Raw genomic sequence first — 10,373 nt, forward strand, 5'->3', positions numbered from 1 at the left:
CTTCCCTAGACTATCCTTAACCCTCTTCCCCTTTATCTCAAATTTCTTCTTATAAACCCTTAGCAAATCCTCCACAAAATCACTCTCCTTTTCAGAGTCAGAGTGACCCGTGGCTCTCCTTTTCTTCTTAGAGCTATTGCTAGTTCCCTTAACCACATAAACCTCATCCCCATTAGCCTCATCCTAGGTTTCAAAGTCATAACCCTTCTCTTGGGTACTCCCTTCTGTTTCATAGTCAGCATCTATAATTTGACCCCTGCTTCTCACTATTCCTTTGGCCTTTAAAGTATTCAAAATAAGCACCATAAGACCCTCATGGCATACATGTTCACCATTTGGGTCTTTTTGTAAAGCTTGGATAGAGATAGTGAGAGACTGCTTTAGATAATAGGGGAAATTAATTTTCACATTACACCTAAAATGGTTGGCTAGCATGAAGTGGTAACCATAACATTTGGTAAATCTCCCATCCAACGTTAAATATACCACGATAACAAATATGACGAACTGCCATGGGTGGGATATTGAAGGTAGGTTGATGAAGGACTTACCAATTTTAACCAGGCGAGCCTTCTCAATCTCAGAGTCCACAAAATCATCCACGACTCTATCAGATAAATTTTTCTCCCAGTAGAAATTGAGATCCTCAAGCTCCAGGCCCATAGCCTTAGCAATCACCTCCTCTGTGATCTCCATGCGCTGGTTACCCACCATAATCAAGCGCTCTTTCTAGGTTTTGAGAAATTGTTGTGCGATGGCGAGATTGCCTCCATTCAATCTCTCCATAAACCTAGTGAAATTACCCCTTCTCAAAATCTCCCACACCTCTTCCTTCTTCATCCACTCCATGCAACTTCCTGGTTCAACTCGTCTCCTCTTAACTCCCATTTGCAAAACACCAAAAATCATACTGAACTTCATCTGCAACTCCCAAGTAAAGAGGGCCTCACAAATGACAACGAACAACACCAGGATGAAATAGACCCAGAATCCATGTGAGATTTTACATAAATCATTGGGAATTAAAGCACAAAACCCATGGTCACATACCTCAGTATCATACTCCCATACTGACATATTCATTATTAGAAAACCTTTTGAGATGACCTCCATTTATCATTATGGAAAAGAAGTCGAGCCTCTAGCGGTGAGATGATACTTTAATAGTTAATATATTCTACAAGGAGCTTTATTCATACCCATAAGCCAAACAATATTTTTAAAGTACCTAAGTCACATATAGAGACAACAACAACAAAATGTCAAAATATGGTGTATAATTTAGGCTCTATGAGTGCATAAAGTTAGCCATATTGACTATTGGTCCACTTCCCCATATCATTGGGAGGGATAACTTAAATAGCCTTCCTAATATTGTATCAAGACACTATTGATAGACTTCTCATATTGTCACTTTGGGATTAGCAACCTTGTCACTTGATAACAAGTATCATCATCACTACGAAGGTCATACCAATTAAAGGATGTGGAAGATTGTGAAGTGGTCAATGAGATCTTGAATGCTAACTCAACAATCATTTTTGCTAGAGACCACTTCCTCTATTGATTAGTTAATTGGACAATTCAAGAGGAAATTCAAAACAATGCTTCCCTCAAAATATACATGTTAAAGTGAATAGCTCTTGATCTAACATAAGTACACAATTTTTTTTCAATCTACATTTTCTATTTCAAACTTGAGGTATTAGGTGTTGGGTTGTTGATGAAAATGATTGAGTCATCTTTTACATCAACTTGGTATAGATTCATATTCCTTCAGAGTTTGACACTCTCAGAGGGAACTAAAAAATTTATATTATTGTTGGTTCCACTAGGAGTTTGATTGACCTAAACCATATTGAATTTCCCCCATCATCTATATACCAAACACTTGGAGAAACCCTAAGCTCATCATCAAAATTGATTTTTCTATCAAATGAGGGAAACCTTTAGAGAAATTGTCAAATTTGAGCTTTAAGTCTTCCATATGGGAGTAGTTTTCACCAAGTATAATCTTTGTTGGTCTTTGATCTTATAAAATTTCCTTTTGGCTTTATAAGATATGACCATTCTATTTGTAGCCTATCATCTTCATCAACAAAAAATTAGCATTGCCTTTACAACACCACACCTCTATGTTTGATGCTTGTAAATGACAATTTCAATTTTGTTCAAGATGGGTTTAACCTTTTAGTCTTTCTCCTTAAATATCCAAGTGTTTTAATCCTCACATAGGTGTCAAATATTCAATGTTAGAACTTGCAACCAAAGGCCATACCATATCAACCTCTTGGAAATGTGAGGCAATGTAGAGAAAACTTCAATGATGCCAATCTTAAAATGAAAGTCATAACAACATAATAACAATTTCTAATAACCCCCCCAAAAACATTTATGCAACCAAGTATTTAAAATCCACATGCAAGAGGATAGACAACTTGCTCATCTAAGGCACATGATATGCCCTAAGAAAACCCCAACCTTGAAAAGATTTCAATGTTAAAAGGAATATTCAACATCATAACATTACAATACATCTTCAAATCCTTTATGAATTACTCTAAGCCTCTCCAATACATCCTTTATGCATCCAAGTATGAATCCACACATCCAACACCAGTTGATATATATGTAGTCTTCATGTAAGAAGATCCTACACCCTAACTAGCCAACTATAAACAACTACCTTTGGGTTGTTTTTATAGAATCAAGGTCATACATAATCAACAAGTAGTGATATACAAAACCATGTGACTTATATTTAAGATTAAAAATTTATTAACCCCAATTCAATATTGGGTACTAATTTTTCACTTTAATATTTCCTCAATAATAAATTAATATTATATTCTCCCAATGTAAGACCCACATTTATTATATTTCCCATAAACATAAAATAGGTCACAAGAATGTTAACTTGTAGCAATTCACACCCATTTAGGACCACTTAGATACACCACACACGTATTAATAAACTAAACATTATAAACAATATGCAACACCTAATTCCTAACACTTTTAGAGGGATTCTCACCAATTGATCTCATGGGACAAATGAGACTAACATGTTTGGATCACTTTGCATTGGATTAGGACGTGATCATATGTCTCTTCATGTTGTTTGCATAGAATATGTCAATGAGGCCTACAATGCCTATCTTAAATTGTGGATACAAGTCTAGACAAAATCTCCTATTTTTGGGATAATGTTTAACAAACCTCAACATAACTTTAAATACTAAGAGTTGTTGGCTAATTCATAATAAATTAATGGATAACTGATCTTGCTAGAAATAGGAATCAATTTTACTCCATACCACACAATTTTATCATTACCATTTGACAAAAGTGAGCATCGTTAGCCAAATTAACTTAACAAACAAGATTTAAATTCTTGATGGATTCATTAAGAATTAGGGAAAAGATCCTATAGATGCACATGCTAACTTTACACACCTAGAACTCCTAAATCATGTGTTAGATTTTGCCAAAAAAAATTGGCATACCTCCTTAGGTGATTGAAGAGCTTAAAGCTAAGATTTCAACTTTTAGGTATTCATAAGTCTCTCTCTAGGGATTGTGGAGTGCAAAGTGGTAATAAAATGCCATTTCAAAATGCTCGCCCAAATACCCACTATTTTCATGCACCAGTAGTCACTCACTCAAAAAACAATAGTAGTTGTGGTTAAATGTCCCAATATACCCTTATGAAACATCCTAATAGTAGTGCATAAATTGGTCAATCACCAACCAAAAAAGCTAAATAAAAAAAAGTGATTACTATTACATATGTGGTCAACTATTAGTATAGGTGTTTTCATTTTTCAAACTCTCTTAAGAGCACTATTTAGAAGTGGGGGAGACGAGTCAATGAGTGACCACCAAGTCAAAAAGCCCAATTACCACTCATAAGAAGCCCCAAGAAATGAAAGCACATGTAGTAACAGTCCATCACACGTACTAATAGTTGATCTTTTTAAAACTTTCTTGGTTGTTGATTGGTCCATTTGTGCAAAAAGTACTATTTTTTTGGTGAGCAACTATTAGAGGGTGAACATAACAGGTTTTGGGAAAAAATTTTAAAATGACACTTTTAGACCACCATGCACTCTATGAGTTTTACAAAGATCTCCGTAAATGTGGGAAAGCCAAAAGGTTAGCTTTAAGCTCTTGACATATCGTAATAGTGATATGTGACTACCTAACACTAACTATTTGGTCGAATATTTGCACCGGCCTTATAGCTCATGCCATAGCTATAGCTTGACATCTTGCCAATACAATACAAAGTACTTGTCAGACATAAAATTGTTATTATTAATGTATATTGTTTCCATACTTAATTTTTTCCTCTCAGTGTCTTTCGATTTAATTAGCCACACCAAACTACTTAGTGTTGTGCCTCTTTTCCATATAGATTTTTATATTATATAATTTGTATATTATATTTATATTAATTCTATACTTCATATTACTATTATTTTAATATTATATTAATTATTAGAATTATACATATTTTAGTTTATATTTATAAAGAGAATATAATTATTATATAAAAATTTAATTTTTATATTTTATATTTTATTTAAATGTAATATGAAAAATTGCATTTTATTTTATACATCATATTATAAATTCTAATATAATATTGATTATTAATATTACATATTTTTTAGTTAATAATTTCAAATATGATATATAATATTTTAATTAATTTTATAATTGAAAATTTATTTTATTTTGTAATCAATTTATTTTACATTTTTGTGTACTTTAAATTTAAATTTATTATAATGATGATTAAAACACTCCTCTTCAAAATATAATATGTAGTATCATAAAAAATATCTTTATATATATATATATATATATATATATATATATATATATATATATATATAATTTTTATTTTAATACTAAATATAATTTATTTATTCTGTATTGTACATTTTAATTTATATTTTTAGATATGATATAGATTGTTTTAACTCAATTTATAATTATTATCTTTAAATTTAATTGAATATTTAATATTCTATTTAAATATAATATGAAATGTTGTATTTTATTTTATACCTCTAATAAAATTAATTATATATCTTATTATATTATTTAATTTAATATTTATTCTATCTCCTTGTCCATTCCCCTCACCCCTCCCCCTCACCCTCACCCTCACCCTCACCATTGAAGAGGCTCTCTTCCATCCCCACATTATATATTTAGGAAGGAGATTGAACTATGGAATGCTTGACTAAAAAAATCATCTTAGTCATTAGATTTTGTTGGTACACTAATTTTAATTCTTCTTAAAATAAATATTTAAAACATAAGAAAATAATTTTTATATTCGTATACTTTAAAAAAAATCGATGGAGGTCATCCACAAACAAGTACCCCATACGACCCATACATAGTATTTTTAAATTAAAAATATATTGTATCAATACTTGAATTTTTTAATACTAATATTCTTACATCTTAATAATATATTTATTTATTATAACATATAATGTTTAGATTAAATTGTCATAAATATTATAAATTAAATATATTAACATCAATATACAACATTAAGAGTATTGCATATTAAAATCTAAAGTATAATAAGCATAAATATAAATTATCATTAAAATGTAATTAATTTGATTACACTTCAAAAGTAAAATACAAAATTTCATTTTACATTTAAATAAAATATTAAATAGTGAAATTAATTTTTTATATAATAATTTAAATTAAATTAAAATATTATATTATATTTATAAATTTAAATTTAAATATCTATAAACCTAATAATCAATATATTATTAAAACAATAATAATATGAAGAACAAATTAATATAAATGTAATATACAAATTATATATTATAAAAATCTATATGAAAAAAAAAATACAACACTTTGGTGGGGTGGCTAATTACATCATGCACTATAAACTCCGAGTACATACTATATTTCTAGAATCTAAACTTGTGAATCTAAATTCGCCCAAGGGCACGATCTGGCTTCATCCCTTATGATGTCTTCGAACCTTGCACTCATTGATGGGCTCTTTGTGCTTAAGCCATTAAACTTCACAAATAGACCAAAAGCCCAATGACAAATTTATGGTGAACAGATTTTTTTTTTATTAAAACCAAAGCAAATTTTGAGTAGGTATCAAAAAAATATAGGCCCAATTTAGGTCAAGAGGTAGACTGCCAGTTGCAGGAGGGAGCAAAAACTTAATGGCAGCAGACAACTGAAATGTCTGATAATGAGCCGGCTCTTCCTCCGCTCCTCGCCGCAGTCAAACTTTTTTCTTGTGAGGTTTATTACTTCCACCACTGCGACATGGAAAATCCATCCCAGACTTCCCAAACCGAAAATAATCTGCATTTCAGGAGAAATAGAAGAAGAAGAAGAGGCAAAACCAAAGGTGGACTTGCACAAGAGCCGTGGGCAACACATCCTTACGAATCCCAGCGTTGTGAAATCCATAGTAAGAAAAGCAGGCGTGAAGAAGACAGATATCGTTTTGGAAATTGGGTCAGGTACTGGAAACCTAACCCTTGAGCTTCTTCAGGCGGCCCAAAATGTCATCGCTGTAGAGATCGATCCTCGGATGATTGACAGCCTCAACAAACGCATTCATGGTACCGAGCTCGCCGAAAGATTACAGGTCACACTCCCCTTTTACTTTTCTTTAAACCGTAATTTCTAAACCCCAAACAGCAACCTTATGATTAGTGCTTTCAGAGGCATTTTGTTTTTTTAAATAAAAAAATGTATATCTTGCCGTTGTTGTATGAACGGCTGAAACTAGGCTTTCAAAAGTTTTTTCATCTTCGTGACCTGTAACAGTTTGTGATTTTTTCAAAATACAGGGATTGCTTTTGATAAAATGTCTGAGAAATTTTATCAGACTGAAACAGGATTTGAGTTGTGAATCTCCGTACAATTACAATTAAATGTACTTTACCTCACAATTAGTTATCTATATTAGGAGTTTCTATGTTCCATCTCTTTGGCTTGGTCTTGGCAGGTCCATTTTGTTTAGGATTTAGAATCGGTTGTAAATGGTAGAGAAAAGTAATCACCCGCTAATTGACCAAAATCTTTAAAATATGAGTCCAGGGCACATGCTGCAAATCTTGATTTCATCTTCTTGCTGCTGCAAAATAGAAGTTCATGGGTATTCCTGTCTGTTATGCTGATTTTCATAGAGGGGCTTTCTTAAATTTTTTTACATAAATCTTTAGCTTCCAAATCTTTTTATCATAGATCTACCTGCTTTTCAAAAATAGAACCTAAGCTCCTCCTAACTCTACAAAAATAGAAACCAAGCCCCTCCCATAAAACCCTTTAAATTTTGTAAGACTCACTTGGCTTGAAAGTCTGAGTTTATTACAATGTTTTCATTAGTTGACCACGATGTGGTTTTGGAATGTTTTATTCATTTCTCGCATACACATTATGAAACCTTTTTCCTCAACATGGGAGACTGTAGAAGCTTAAGTTATTACTAGTTGTTTCTAAATTTCAATGTCATTTCAGGTACTTATTGTTTAGCATATTTTTGTTTTGTAATGAACAGATAGTGCAAGGGGACATACTGAAAACAGAGCTGCCTCCCTTTGATGTATGCGTGGCAAACATTCCTTATCAGATCTCTTCACCTCTCATTTTCAAGCTTCTGTCAGCAGCACCCAACTTTAGAAACGCTACCCTGATGCTCCAGAAGGAGTTCGCCAGCCGCCTCCTTGCAAAACCAGGGGATCCCCAATTCAATCGCCTGGCAGTAAATGTTAGTCTTCTGGCTGAGTTAGAGTTACTGATGCATGTGAGCAAAAGGCACTTTACACCCTCCCCAAAGGTGGACTCGTCAGTTGTGAGAATCGAACCCAAAACTTGCCCTCCCCCAGTGAATTTGGATGAGTGGGATGGATTTACACGGTTGTGCTTTGTGAGAAAGAATAAGACCTTGGGTGCCATTTTCAAGCAAAAAAACACTCTTTTGCACCTAATGAAAAAAACTTTCCTATGGAATGAAAAACATAAAACCCTAAATGGCCAGGATAGCCAGGAGGAAAGCCATGGAAACCACAGAAACCCTACTACAGCGTTATCTTTGCTTGGGGAGCTGGGTGATGACATAAGCGAGGCAGAAGATGTAGATGTGGAGAATGAGATTGAGGAACAGAAGCTGACTGGTTTTAAAGAGAGGATTGTTAACATTCTCCAAGCTGGTGGTCTTGAAGAAAAGAGATCTTGTAAACTTTCTGAGAACGACCTTTTGAGACTTATTTCGTTATTTCATAATCAAGGTATACATTTTTCATAGTTCATCACATGAAATGCCAAGAAGGCAGTTAGCTGATACCGGTAACATGTTAACCTAACTTGGATACAAAATAGTAAATTCTGTTCACAATTTCATTTACAAGGCGGCACAGTTTAAAGGTCTAAAGCTAAAGCATTAGAAACATGCTTTAAAAAAAGGTATCAGCACCTAGCGAAGGTTGTTGTTTTCTTTTTCACTAATGGAGCCTTTGTTTATGATTATTTATATATTTCTAACCAGACACACAGGTCTGTTTAACAACATGAATATTCTATGCTATGGATGTTAAAGATGATATGATGGAATCTGCGTGCTCATAGACTAGTCTTTGTGTTTCAGGGATGTGGGGATGAAAGCACACAAGGAAAAGTTATGGCAAAGGCAAAATTTTAACCAGATTTTAGGGACAGCTATTAAAGAATTGTCTAAAAAAATAATTTTTGAACTAGAAGAAGCTAAATATTGTTCTAAGTAATATTAATAACTTGAAGCAAATTTTATGATCCAGCCAAGGGTTTACAGCCTCAGCGACTCTGTCGTCCCCGATGCATACCCCATTAGAGTGGTCATCATTCGAGAGGTCTCCCTTTTGGGGAATGCTCTTGGACGCCATTGCTGTCTTCTGATGGTTCAGTAAGCATCTAGGATTGGAAAAAAAACACTAAATTATATTAAAAAAACACAAGACATTTTAACAATCAACTCATTGGCATCATTTCTAAAATATAGACTAGACGGTGTTGCTGGTTAGAAATAAGGAATAAATTCTACAACACAAAAACTATTAGTTTGTGATCTCATCTTATTGTTTTTGCAAGATTTGAACAGATACTAGTTAGAGCCTTGTTTCAGATGGAGGTCTAAGTTGATATAAGACTACTGAAATGTGGAAGCTGTCTCCGTGTGAAAGGGGAGACCATTGTCCTCCGCCTTCGTGTACAAGAGATCATTATGCTCTCTTTTCTAGAGCTCTTTAATAACATTAAAAAAACTCAAATAATTTTTTTAAAACAACTTGTTTTTCCCCTGATTCACTTCTTTCTTTTGTAAAGAAAATAATTCCCTTTTTACAGTCTTTCCTTAAATATTTCCCTGCCACCTCATGTTAGAATTCTTTAGAATAACTGAGAGGGGGGAGGGAGGGGGAGTGGTGAATCAGTTATCCAAGGTACAAATGCCCTAATAATACTTTTTCACAACTTATAATGAGCCTATAAACTTTTCATTCATCCAACTTAAATTAATTATCCTAGCAAATTACAGTAAATCAATATGCAGAAATAAAACATGCAAGATCAACACATGACAGAGTGATTTACGTAGAAACCCAATTTGGGAGAAACCACCAGTAACATGTTACTTGATTTTCACTCTTCTAAAGTGATGCCATGTTAAAAGCCTGCCTTGTTAAAGGCTTACAACACATTGTTAAATGTGACCTTGTTAGAGGATTTCACCATACTGTTAGGAATGGGCCTAATCAAAAGACTTTAAAACATTCGCTTAGAGTGTCATCATGTTAAAGGATTTTCAACATGGCTATTAAACCAACTTAAGTCCATAGGATTTAAACTATCTGTTACAATTGCTAGAGAGTAACAATAATGGCTTTTTGATCTGATACAACTTACAACATATCTTGCAGATTTCAAATCACTCTTCAGTTCAGTCTTTTTGCTTGGCTTTTAATCACTTCAGTTCTTACAGCTTGTCATCTCCAGCTTCGTCTCCTTGAGTCTTCTTACTCATCATACCAATGCATCCATATCTATGGTCATCTGTTGAAGCAAAGTAACTGTGCTTTCTTACTCCTTAGCACCTCCTTCAGCAATTATGCTTTCATGCTTGACCTACTCTCTCTCTCTATTGCTTTGTGACCTTATGACTCCTTAAATAGAAATCTGGTTTGCCTTTGCCGCTCGATTCTCCCTTTCCAACTTTAGGGTTTCAAATGGATTAGGTAGGATACAATGTATCTACCCCATATCTTGCTCTTATCTAGAAAACTTCGTCTAGAGTCCAGTTGTATCTTCCAAAAATGTTCTAC

The 10,373-nt window shown here is 33.3% G+C and overlaps 1 protein-coding gene across 1 annotated transcript; it reads left to right on the top strand.

Moving 5' to 3' along the window:
* The first annotated feature begins 6,046 nt into the window (after positions 1 to 6,046).
* On the top strand, positions 6,047 to 8,589 carry LOC149572849 (ribosomal RNA small subunit methyltransferase-like). The gene is made up of 2 exons (XM_089813924.1): positions 6,047 to 6,664; positions 7,580 to 8,589. The coding sequence occupies exons 1-2, from the start codon at positions 6,260 to 6,262 to the stop codon at positions 8,324 to 8,326; spliced, it is 1,152 nt and encodes a 383-aa protein (XP_089670050.1). The 5' UTR covers positions 6,047 to 6,259; the 3' UTR covers positions 8,327 to 8,589.
* Positions 8,590 to 10,373: the final 1,784 nt, after the last annotated feature.

Source organism: Cupressus sempervirens, chromosome 2, assembly GCF_028749045.1.
Source record: "Cupressus sempervirens isolate cs-2001-9-10 chromosome 2, ASM2874904v1, whole genome shotgun sequence".
In the NCBI taxonomy this organism is placed as follows: domain Eukaryota; kingdom Viridiplantae; phylum Streptophyta; class Pinopsida; order Cupressales; family Cupressaceae; genus Cupressus; species Cupressus sempervirens.

Coding starts and splice junctions, on each gene's coding strand:
- LOC149572849 (XM_089813924.1), top strand. CDS start 6,260: ATGAGCCGGCTCTTCCTCCGCTCCTCGCCGCAGTCAAACTTTTTTCTT. Junction 6,665..7,579: donor AGCTCGCCGAAAGATTACAG/GTCACACTCCCC, acceptor TGTAATGAACAG/ATAGTGCAAGGGGACATACT.